Source organism: Motacilla alba, chromosome 18 (genome assembly GCF_015832195.1).
Source record: "Motacilla alba alba isolate MOTALB_02 chromosome 18, Motacilla_alba_V1.0_pri, whole genome shotgun sequence".
In the NCBI taxonomy this organism is placed as follows: domain Eukaryota; kingdom Metazoa; phylum Chordata; class Aves; order Passeriformes; family Motacillidae; genus Motacilla; species Motacilla alba.
The window spans coordinates 2,770,744-2,782,932 of NC_052033.1; the positions used below are offsets into that span (position 1 = coordinate 2,770,744).

The following is a 12,189-nucleotide window of genomic DNA, read 5'->3' on the forward strand; positions in this document are numbered from 1 at the left end:
AACCATGAGATGATTGTTGAGCACCCCAGCTGCTGCACAGCTGTGCCCGCAGCAAGACAGCACCGCTGCCATGCCACAACCTCTATCTGTGTCATTTTGGAGCAAGGCCAGGAGCAGGATCCAAACCACACAGCTCCATCAGTGCTCAGGACACCACGTGAGATCACCCATGGCCCCAGAGCACAGCCAGCACAGCACCCCAGCACAGAGCCCAGTACCACCAGTGACATCAGTCGCTGCAACAAACTGATGAGCAAAGGGGACACACAACCTGCATCTCAACAGGCTCCTCCAGTGGGTGTGTCGAGGGCTGAAGAGGTGCAAGAACAGGGTCCAGAACAGCCCTTGTGGATGGAAACACCACCCACAGCACTGGGCTCTGCTGCAGAGGGGAGCAGGGAGGGAAGGGTTTCCTGGTCCGCGGCCAGCTCTGCTGTTTATGGAGGATATGCCTTCCCCAGGGTGTGTTTCAACAGAGCACGAGACTCACAATTTCATAGCTCGCTTTCCCTCTCCACCCGCCAGGAACTTCTCATATATTCTGGGAAAAAAACCCTACCCCAAAACAGCCAACAGCTCTCTAACCTCAGTGGTTTCCACCCAGGCTCCCCTCCCTGAGGAGCAGCTGTCAATACAGGATCAACCAGGGCTTTTCAGGCAGCTAAAGTCAGGTTTGACCAGTTCTCCACTTGAATGGATCAAAGAATGCAAGAAAGGGGAGCACTGGGAAATATTTTAGGTGCTGAAGCCCTCTCATGGTCCAACAGCTTATCTGACCTCAAGTTTGCCTGCTTTGCTTCTATCTTGATAAATCTGTGAACAATTAAACACAAACCCTCTTGGTGAGTGTTCCTGGAATGGCAGCTCCAGCCTTGTCACTCTGCAGAGCCAAGAAAAGCCACAGGGGGAAGGAAAACAATTAAGCAAAACTAAAAGTTGCAGGGTTGGGGAGGGAGAACTGGGGGAAACGGTAGGGCCCTACAGGATCCATCCTCATTTCCAGGGAAAGAGAGGACAAAGTTTAAACACTTCAGCAGAAAAACAGCAGGGAAGGGATGACCAGGTTTGTGCGCTCTTCCATCTCCCCAGGGAACAGAGGAGGTCAGATGGCTCTGGCTGATGAGAGGGGCAGGCCAGGGACACATCAGCCAGTGCTGGGTGGTGCTGTAGCTGTGAACACAGCCCTGGCAGCACCACCATCCCTCCAGGGGAAGTTCTGCCTGTGCCAGCAGAGAATAAACCCCTCTCTTTGGCCCACAGCCCCCAGCAGGGACAGGTCCAGTGGGAACCACTCCAGCCTGATGTCCACCTACAGCCCAGCCCCACATCTCCAATTAGCAGCAGCCACCTCCCGGAGGGAGCCTCAGCCCAGCCCTGCCTGGGGGTGCTGACACATCCCAGGGTCAAACTCCCAGCTTTATCACCAGAAATCCCTCGCAGCTGCCGAGCAGCAGGCCCTGAAGTGCCAAGGAAAAGCGGAAAGCATCCACCTCATTTTCCATCTAGGAAGTGAGAGCACACGTGTTAAATGATTTACCAAGGGCACGGAGCGATTCTGTGGAAGGGCAGGAAGAGGATCCAGCAGCCCTGCTTTAAAGTGCCACGAGATCATTCCCCCCTGCTGCTGCTTAAATCCTGACTCACTGGTAAATAAAAGCTGTGCCAAAAATCTGTCCGGGAGAGGGGAACCGTGATGCTTTTAGGAGAGGGGCACCCCTATGTTTTCAGCACTGTTGTGATAAACATTGTCCATTTTACTGAATAAAAGCCCTCCCTATCAGGACATAAATCAGAATTTGCTGTCCTCAGCTCTAAACCTCAGCAGTTATCTGCTTTTTACAGCCAGACACAACCTTTCAGAGGTGAAATTCAAGTGGACACCTAGAGGGTGAAGGGGCCTCCCTGGGACTGGGGAGAAGTGATGCAGATGCGGGCAGGGGGAGGCTGGAAGGAGGCTGGAGCAGGGATTGCTGGCAACCCTCACAGCTCCTGGGGCTGGGCAGGGAGCGTGGCAGTGCCCACCTCATCCCTCCACCCCCGGGGGTGAGCCAGGGGCATCTACAGCCCCCAGAGCACCACACGGCTGCTTCCCACAGCTGCTCATCCCCGTCCCGCACTCAGGACCCACATCCCACTGTGGAGTGCACCCATTCCAAAGAGGTGGGAATTTGATCTTATCCTTCTTGCGTTGCTAATAGCTCCTCCCTTGATCCAAATTCTGAACTCCATCCTTGTGATTCCCTATAAAAACCCCACGACCCTGCCTTTGTGGGTCTTTCGTCTTCGTCCCACCCCTCCTCCCCGGGGGTAATAAATGGATTTTTGAGCTTTCTGAAACTAGGACCTGTCTCATTTTGTTCCCATGCCCTACACCAGCAGCTGCACCCTCCCTGGACACGATGAACTCTGTTGCAACGCGATGCAACAAAGAGTGGAGGATGTGGGCAGCCAGTGAGGACAGCACGACCAGCAGCCCATAATTCACCCCCTGAGGCCTACACCTTGTGGGACCCACGTCTGAAAAAGACTCAAGAGCACCATGGCAGGAGGCCAGGTTGACCTTAAAAACATGGGGATAAAAGGCTTATGGGGAGGGGAATTCCCAGTAAGGGGACCAGCTGATGGGACTGACATCTACTGTCACTCAGCGAGACATTGAGGAATGGTTTAAGGTTTGTTTTTTTTTCATGTGCAACATGACACAACATCCCATGAGCTGTCACCCCTGCCAGGCCCCTGGCAGCCCACTCCTGGCACACCCCTGGGGATGGGGATGAGTCAGTGGGACTGACAGACTCTGAGTCAGAGATGATGGCCAAAGCCTCGTGGGATGCTGACACATCCTCCCAGGATTGTGGGGTCAGCTGCTGCAGGGCAGGGTGACCCTGATGCCCTGGAAAGGCTACCTAGAACAGAGGCTAGACAGAGCTGAGAGGATGAAATGGGTAATTTATTAAAGGCCTCCAAGAGATACACGTTGGGCTGCCAAAAGCCTCGCAGAGCCTACACCCAAAATGGACAATGGTCATGAGGTTTTCAGACAATTATCAGTTTGGTCTATCTGCATATCAGAGGTTAATTGCTCAATTAATGCTTCAGGTAATGAAGTACCATTCCCCCATTTTGCTCGCCCCCAATTCACTTTTATTGAGGCCGTGATGATGACCTTGGTTCTCAGGATTGTTTTGTGAATGTGAAGATGTTTTGTGAATGTGAGGAAATGTGAAGAGAGCTTACTGACACTCTACATATAGAGCTCAGAGTTACACACTAATGCAGTACAGGATCTGAAAAATATAAAAGCTAATTAAGGCCTCAGAGGGTCAGCCCTGGGATCTCAGCCACCTGAGATGGCACAAATTTCCTAGAGGGATCCTGGTGGGTAGCGAAGCCAACCAAGGTGTTTCTCATGCAGGGATCCCCCCACATGTGTGCTAAAAAAGCAGTCAGAAGTTTCAGGATGTTATTTACAGGGTATAGGTTTGAAAAGGTCAGCTGAAGCAGCAGGAGAAGCCTCTTTGCACTCCTTTACACATGGTGTAGTCAAGGAAACAGCTCCCTGGACTGGAAAACGGGAGATCTGAGGCTGATGCAGAGCCCCAGGCAATCACAGTGTTTCTGTCCAAGTCCTCGGGACCTTGCCTCCAGCTGCACTGGCAGCAATCATCACCCAGCCCTCCGAGCAGAGCTGGGGTCCCTGCAGCATTGTCACAGCAGCAGCAGCAGGGACAGGGAGCCACCCCAACCACCCGTGGGCAGCACAGCAGCACCGTGGGCTGGGTCAGCCCCCCAAGCCTTGATTCCCCCCAGGCCAGGGCAGCACAGTGCTTGGCATCTCCAGCACCTCTCAGGTGAGAAGGTCTGGGAAGTTCTTTGTTTACAGCCTGGGGACAGCCAGGGATCAGCAGCCAGAGCAGCTCTTGGGCCAGGCAGCAGCAGGAGCTCCTGAGGGAGGAGCAGAGACACAGCCCCTCACACAGGACCCTGCTGCTCCCTGCCTCAAACAGGGGCTGCTCAAACCTAAAGCCCAAGCCAGAATCTCAGAAGCACCCAAACACAGGCAGTTCACGATTTGAGTTCACCCAAAGTCAGCAGCACAGGGACAAAATCCCATTCCTAGGCACCAAAAGCAGCCTTACCCACACCAAGATGTGTCTGCCCAACACAGCTGTTACCCGCAGGGTCTTTTCCTTCCTTCTTTTTCTCCCAGCTAAAGCAGAAACTGCCCCTGGACTCAAATCCTGGCTTCAAGTCCTGATCCTGCAGCTTTAGACCATTCAGCTGCCCTGGAGCTGCTTTTCAGCTTCATGAGTGCCCTTTAAAAAAACCCTTCCTGCCAGCTGAGGATTTGCACTCTCCATCTGCCCCCTACACCACCCCGATGGATTCAAACACACAACTTCCCCTGACAGAGGCTCTGGTTTCATCAGAGCTGCTTCAGCCAACGTGGGTCACTCCGTGCTGTGTGTGCTGGGCAGGTTTGGTGCTGCCTGGCACTGCCAGGGATCAGCACCCAGAAACCACCCAGAAACCACCCAGAAAACACCCAGAAAACACCCAGCACCCACTCCTGCCCCCACAAACTCCTCATGTCAGCTTCTCCTCTTATCAGCAAGGCCTGTGACACCAAGGCTCCCCCATCACCATGAGCAGGACATGGAAGCACAAAACCCTGGAAAGAAAAAAGCATCTGAAACAAATAAAGAACCCACATCCTGCAGCCTTGGGAAGGAGAGGAGAAAGTGCTCCAGGCAGGCAGGCAGTGCCAGCTGGCAGGGGCTGGGCTGCTGGCATCGACAGATGCTGGGCCAGCTTGGGAAGCTGTGGAGAGAGAACCCAGCTTTGGGGGAGTCAGGGAGAGCAATTTCAGAATATATGGATTAATTCCTTCATTAGCAGCCCCACCAGAGGGTGCCCACACCTCTGTGCCTTGACCCAATGGGAATCTGAATAAAAATCAGATTACAGAAGCACCAAATTATGAATATTTGTGGGCTCCAATATGCCAGAGACCAAACTTGGGTTGTCTTGATAATATGGTTTAATTTTCCAGACCGGGCTGGCAGCAGTGAAATGCAAACCCAGCATTATTTCCACAGCCTTGAGTTACATCATGGCCAAAGCTGCAACCTGGAGATGCTGCAGAGCTGAGGGCAGGCTCCCCTCAAACCCTGCATCCAAGCACCCACACTGGTCCCCTGCCAAACTGGCTCCACTGGAAACCAGAATTTCCTTCAGTTTATCAGGTACCTGGTAATGATGTAATCACAAAATTAATGCAGATCTGTTTATGCAGCACTGACTCCTCATGGGGAAAAAAAAAATCTTCCTTTTGATACAAGAAAGACATTTTTTTTACAGGGAGAACAACCAGCCACTGGAACAAGCTCCCCAGGGACATGGTAGAGTCCCCACTGCTAGAGGTTTTCAGGATGTAACTGAGCACTGTGCTAGATAATCTCATTTAGGCTCCCTTTCCCACAAAAGGCTGGGCCAGGTGATCTTTTGGCATCCTTTCCAACCTGTCATTCCATGAAAAAAAAAAAAAAAAATACACCCTCAGATTTATTGTGTGATTATTTGCTTGTAAAACTAATGCATTTTATTCACCTGCAAACCCCTGCCCGTTCTCCCCCCCGAAGCCACAATCCAGAGCTGTTTATAAGTCTCTAACAACACTCTTGGCATCAGCAACCCAAAACTCGGTTAAACCTTACACTGCAGGGCTATTTCACTTCACCTGCCCTGACAGTGCAGCTCCCTCCTGCAGCTCAGGCTCACAGCTATCCTGTGGCAGGGAAGCAGCACCTGGGTTAATCAGGATAAATCAATTTAACCACAGCAGCCTCAAGTGCTGGAGGACAGAGAGGGCCATGTCCTGCTCGGCCATGGGGAAATTAAGTTTTCAGTGTTGGTGCTTAGGAAGGGAGAAGCTGCCCTTGCAAACAGACGCCGCTGGGAAGAAGCAATGGATGGAGCCCAAGAAACTTCTTTAAAATGGGTCAAGAAGCATGGATATTGGTTGAGGACACACATAAAGGATGCTGTCTCCATCAGCTGTTCAGAGCAGCCACCAAGCACTCACAGCCCACGTGGAACGGCCCCAGATCCCACGCACAGCCCTGGTTTGGGGGCCCTCCTCACTGCAGTGTCAGAACAGCTCCGAGTTCCCAGCTGCAATTCTGCACCCCTTCACTGCCAGGGAGCTTCAGCACAGACCCAAACACCAGATCCTCACCCAAAATAAAGGGGAATGGCAGCACAAACCCCTTTTCCTGAGGACTTTCAGAACATCAGAGGCAGAGCAAGGGATTCTCCCTACATTTTCTCAGGCACAAGGCTGCTCCTAACATGGGGATGCCACAGAGCCCTGAGCCCAACACAGCACTCACAGCACTTCTCTCTAGCAAATCCCTCTGTCCACGAGTTACAGCTGCAAGGAAAAGCCAACAGGACACAGATATTGTGCTTCTGAGATCATTAAGGCAACACAAGACATGTGTTGACCCAGACATACTTCCCTAACTACGTACTTGCTTCTACTCAGCATTATGGTATGCTGGACCTTGGAAGAGCCCTGACTCGCATGAGAAATGTCCTCCCTCACCCCAGCAGCATGGGAATCGCCTTGCTGGGAGGCTCCAAGTCATCCAGCAAAGGAAAAAATCTGCAGAGGAGCTCCAGGCCTGGGTCTGGCCAAGCTGAGCCGCGCGGTGTCGAGGAGCGTTACCTGAGCTGTCAGGCCAGAGATGAGTTGTGCCCCACAGCGGGACCATATTTAATGGAGATGAGCAGAACTTCCAGCAGATTTAAGAGCAGACATCAGGAAATGGATCATGCTTCATACCCTGACATGCCTCAGACAACTGGGGGAATGAATCTGCTGGCCAGGCAGCCAAAGGGGCTGGGAGCAGCACGGAGCTCTCTGTGGACACAGCGCCTGCAGAGGCAGCTCCAGAGCCCCCAGAAACCCAGACCCTTCCCTGAGAGACCTTCTGCTCACTGAGACAGGACCTGCAGCCACCACAGGTTGCTACAGAACACGTGGGGTGGAGGTACAGGTGTTTTTTACAGGGCACTGCAGCAAGGGATGGGGTCAGCGCCAGGAGGGACACGAGCAGGGGGACACTGACAGCAGACAGAGGGTTAAGGACACATGGGAAGGTGTCCCTCAGTGCCAGGGCTGGGTGAGTGCAGTGGGATCTGACAGGAGGTGGAACCATGTGTGAATGCACAGCCTGGTGTCCCACCTGTGGTGTGCTGCAAGCCAGAGGAAAAAGGAAAATGTCTGGCAAATAAAGTGTGTGGCTGTGAGAAGGCACCAAAAAGAGACATGTCAGGCTTTTATCTGCCATTTCCTGGGGACACCGAGAAACCTGAGACAGGAAAGGTAGCTGAAGTCATCAGAAGCAACCTCAACCCCTCTGCCCTGACACACACCTTTGGAAGATTAACTTTTATTTAAAAAGAGAAGGAACAAGTACATCCCCTCACACCTCCAGCAATCACAACCAGCACCCTGCTTTCCTTTCCTCTTTCTCAGTTCAGGCATGTGGGGCTTCCCAGGCAGCTCTGAGAATATCAAAGATGTTTTGTTGTGACCACCCAGCCCCTGCAAACCCCACCCTGCAATCAGGGGCTGTGTCCCTGCTGCTCAGGATGATGCATAAAACCATAACAAAATAATATAAGATTAATAAATAATAATATAAGAATATTACACATAAACATAGCTGCAGTGGACGTAACTGAGAGGTTCAGAGTGATCACCAATGGGTTAATTAACTCTTTTTTTCTTTCTATGCCCCTCCAGCCTCATGAAGGCTCTGCCCAACACATGCCACTCATTGCAGTCAGGTGTTGTGATCACATATTCATCATCACCTGGTAACTCCTCAAATGAGCTTTCCCAGTGCAATTCCGAAGGTGACACGAGTAATTCCACTGGGAGATCACACATCACTGCTGCACCCATCCTCTCACCCCACTCGCAGTAACAAATCCCCTCTGCTCAGGGAGCTGCACACCCTCCCTTTTCCTTCAAGAAGAGGCGAGAGGCCCCGCGGCATTAACAATTAAAGCTTTGTAGAGAGATCCGAGCCGGTCAGAGGGACGGGCCGCTAGGGAAAGACAGGAGAGCCATCTCCAGGCCACTGCCACCAGCGCAACCTGGCACGGAGGGACAGAGCCCGGAGCACAGCTCCCAAACCAGAACCAGCTCCATTTACAGCTGGTGCTTTTCATGCTCTCACAGCTTTCAGAAATGTGTGAGAAATGAGTTAACTGGGTTAGAAGAGACAAACAGGTCCTGTGAGATTGTGTTCCTTCTGCCAGCACTCACAGGTGTCACCTGAGGCTGGCACCTTGTCACAGAGCAGGCAGCCCCACAGCTGGCACTGGACCTGGCACAGCCCTGCAGCCTCACCTCGCACCCCCCATGCCTTCCCCTGAAGCTCAAGGTGTTTGCCATGCCCTGGGATGGCACATGGCTCTGGGAGGAGAGCCCAGGCTCTCCCTGGGCAGGGGACACCGCAGGGGACATGTCCAGCCAGCAGCTGTGGGAAAACAGACCCCAAAGAAGAGGCCAGGCTCAGATCCCAGCCGCCCTGGAGTGCCCTCATCCCATCCAGCAGCCCCACGCTCGGCTCAGGAGTCAGCTCTTCCCACCACAGGACTAATTAAAAGCATGTTTAGGGCCAGAGCAGTGACTGGGACAGGGCCCCCAGCGTGGCACGGATCTGCTTTCATCCAAATCATCTCCCAGTTAGTCACCAAGGGCAGGGCCCAGCCTGCGGGCTGGCTGAGCTCTGCTCCCTGCTCCCCTCCTGCAGCAGTGCCACAGCCCCTGGGACCCTCAGAGCACATCAGCAGGGCAGGGTGAGCTGAGCTCTCCCTGTGCACCACGCTGGGCCGTGGATCTGAGAGTCAGCAGCACAGCCTGGTGACATCACGACCACAGAACCACCTAGGTTGGAAAAGACACCTAAAATCCTGGATTCCAGCCATTATTTGTCACTTCTGTGCCCAGAATCTCTTCAAGAACAGTGTTGCCACACATGGTTTGTCCTTCCCTCCACTGCCCCAGCTGAGCAGCTTTCCCTGCCTGTGCTGACTCCTTCAAACAGGGATCTGTGGAGCAGATCAGAGACCAGACCTTCAGGCCATCCATTCCCCCATCCCCTATTTCATGCCAAAGTCACGTATCATAAACACCACCAGGATGGTCTGTGGGACCTTTCCAAGGTCCCACACAGGGTCTGAGGGAGGGCAGAGCAGTTCTGTTCATCATCCTGGCAACCTCAGGTTGCCACACGCCACATTTATATACACCTGGCCCAGGTCACCAGGCACAGCCACGTGCCATCCCTGCTCACAGCAGGGAAAACCAGTGGAAAACCAGTTCCAGATACACTTGGACATTTTTTTTTTTGGAAGTATTGCTCCAGGGCATTAGCAAGAGCTCCTGCGCCTTTGCACCAAGATGCTCTGGGGTCTTCCTGCCCACCCTGGGAGCAGTGACAGCCAGCCCGGGCACCAGGGCTCTGTGCTCCTTGCACAACCAACAGCCTGAGGGCTCAGAGAGCCCCACCTTTGGTGCTCCTTCAGAACAAAAAGCCCTGGATCACACCACCAGGGAGTCCCCTTTCTCCCCAGAGACCCTGAGCAGAGCTGCCCAGCACCTCTGTGAGGAGGAAGCGGCCCCAGCACTGCACCACGGATGGGATCAACCCCCCTGTCATCCCCCTCCTGTCCCTGCCCAGTGGCACAGGCTCCCCAGCCCAAAGCTGCTGAAAGCCAGGCAGCTCTCAGGAATGCTTTGAAGAGGCTCAGAGCAGAGGAGAAAGCACAAGCGGAGGGATGAGGAGGTGCCAGCCGCGCTCTGAGGAGGCGGTGGGCAGTGCAGGATGCTCCTGCAGGTAAATCCTCATCCAGGGCCCCCGGGCGCTGTCACACACCCCTGCACGGGGCACGGCGGCTCTGGAAGGGGCAGCCGTGGGAACCAGCCTTCCCTGGCCACAGCTTCGCTCCACCCTGGCTTCAGCGCTTCCTCTGGCCGCTGTGGTTTCCCTCGCAGCGGCGATGCCCAGCAGGGCACGCCCAGGACCAGAGCCCCGGAGCCCGGGAGGGTGAGCCGGGGTGGCACGGAGGAGGGACACCAGCCTGGGCACAGACAGCCCACCCTCATCTTCCCTGGTCACCCTGCTCAGAGGGGGACACCAGGCAGCCTGTCCCCATCCCCTCCACCAGAAACAAGCAGCCACAGCCACCCCAGGGCAGCTCAGGGCAAAGCCGCCACCCCCCAGAGCCGCCCGGAGCCGGGAGCAGCTCTTGGAAGCGCTCAGACATGCACCACGGGGCGGGAATTGCGGGGAGAGCGGGGAATTAAATGGAGTTATTCATTGCTCTGCCTCTCCCCCCACGCACGGCCGGCAAGGTGAAGCCCGGCAGAGAGCAGGGAGCAGCCCTGGAACACGCAGGGAGCAGCCCTGGAACACGCCGGCAGCTCCTGCTCAGCCAGGCAGGACTGGGAGGGCAAAAACGCAGGGAGGATACGTTGGCAAGCAGGAAAATCTCCGCCGCAACACACAGACACACAGACGACACACAGACACACAGCCAGGAGCCAACCTTCAGAGCAGAAGCGCGTCTCCATGCCAAGAGCTCGGCGATTTTGCTCCCTGTGCCCGGCTCGCAGCTCTGAGCTAACAGGCTCAGCATTCATCCATCCCCCCGCGCCGTGCGGCACATGGGAGCCCAGGGGGGGGAGAGAGGCACTCAAATGAAATCCAGACCTAGAAAGCAATTTCTTCTTCCCCCCCTCTTCGCTTTTCCCCCCTTCGCCCCCCTCCCGGCTTCTGCTGGAATCACCGTCTGTCTCGAGGGCTCAGGAGGATGGGAAAAAAAAAAGAAGGGGAAAAAAAAAAGGAAAAAAAATGCAGAAGGGAAGCATTGCAGGAAAAAAAAAAAAAAAAAAAAAAGAAAAAGAAAAGAAAAAAAAAAAAAAGAAAAAAAAAAAAAAAGGGATCGGCTGAAATCCACCCGGAGCAGGGCTGTTCCTCTCCTCCAACTACAGAAGCTGCTGGAAAGGTAGGAGGGCAGGGGCAGAATATAACATATTAAAAGATCAATGCCTACCTGAAATCCGGTCCCTCTCCATTACTACGGGATATATTTAGCATCCGCGTGTCACGGCCGTCCCTTTTTTCGGTGGCGTCCCCTTCTTTCCCCCACTCTCCCTCCCTCCTTGCCTTGCCTCCTCCTCCTCCTCTTCCAAAAAAAGCTCTTTGTCTGGTCTAATTTCTTCAATCTGTTGCAATCATGAATGCATCCAAATTACCACATTTCCATGTGCTGATCATATGTTTGTGCTCCAAACTGAAGTAGCTTTGTCTCTTTGAAATGAAAAAGAAGAGTAAGGAGGAGGAAGAAAGGAAAAGGGGGTACATGACCCGAAAAATCCTGTAACTCCCTGAAATACTCCACCAGGCGCAGGAAAACTGGAAATCCCGAGTCCTCTGTAAAACAGTCTTAAAGCTACAGCGTGCGAGTGTCCAGGGGAACGCTCCAGCCTCCACAGCTCCCTCTTAATATCCACCAGGAGATGCTTAAGGAACTTGGCTCCTCACAATAACACAGCGAACAACTCATCCAGCTTCTCAAATCTCTCCCCACTTCCCCAGTCTTATTTTCCTGCTATTTCCTCTATCCCCTCCTCCTTCCTTGGCTCCAGCATTTTAAAAGCGCGCAGATCCCGCACGCTCCCCCCATTTTTTTTTTTTTTTTTTTTTTTTTTTTTTGCCAGGTCTGAAGTTTCGATTCATGCATAAACTATTCGGCTGATGAAGGCTGACTTCATTCCAAGCTCAGCATCACGGGGCTGCTGCTGCTGCTGCCAGGCGGGACCCGGCTCCGGCGTTCCCCGGCGCTGCGCAGCCCCTCGGGGGCTTCCCTGGCAGCGCTTCTCCCTCCTCCCCACGGCCTGGCAGCGAGCAGCAGGATTTCCCAGCCTGCCAGAAAGCGATAGTGGAAGTCTCTGGCCCGGGCAGGAGCTGTCGGTCCTGTCCCCGGTGTGGCGGCGGAGTTGAGGTGGGGTTGGAGAGCGGGTTTGGCTGCCGGAGATGCGCCGGGGAGCAGAGGGGGCAGAGCAGCCCTGCAGAGCCCGGTGCCCGCCGCTCCTGTGCCCGGAGG

At 54.1% G+C, this 12,189-nt stretch overlaps 1 protein-coding gene across 4 annotated transcripts in view; it reads right to left on the bottom strand.

Annotated features, from left to right (window-relative positions):
* Nucleotides 1-12,189, bottom strand: part of SEPTIN9 (septin 9) — a 150,363-nt gene that overhangs the window by 98,490 nt on the left and 39,684 nt on the right. The window contains exon 1 of one of the 4 annotated variants that reach the window (XM_038156854.1): nucleotides 11,137-11,718. The exons of 2 other annotated variants lie outside the window; for them this stretch is intronic. In XM_038156854.1, the coding sequence (XP_038012782.1) occupies nucleotides 11,137-11,158 (22 nt within the window). In that variant the 5' untranslated portion in view covers nucleotides 11,159-11,718. Of the gene's footprint in view, nucleotides 1-10,629; nucleotides 10,774-11,136; nucleotides 11,719-12,189 lie in introns of those variants that run through there. One more of the 4 variants, XM_038156850.1, reaches the window with a different exon arrangement.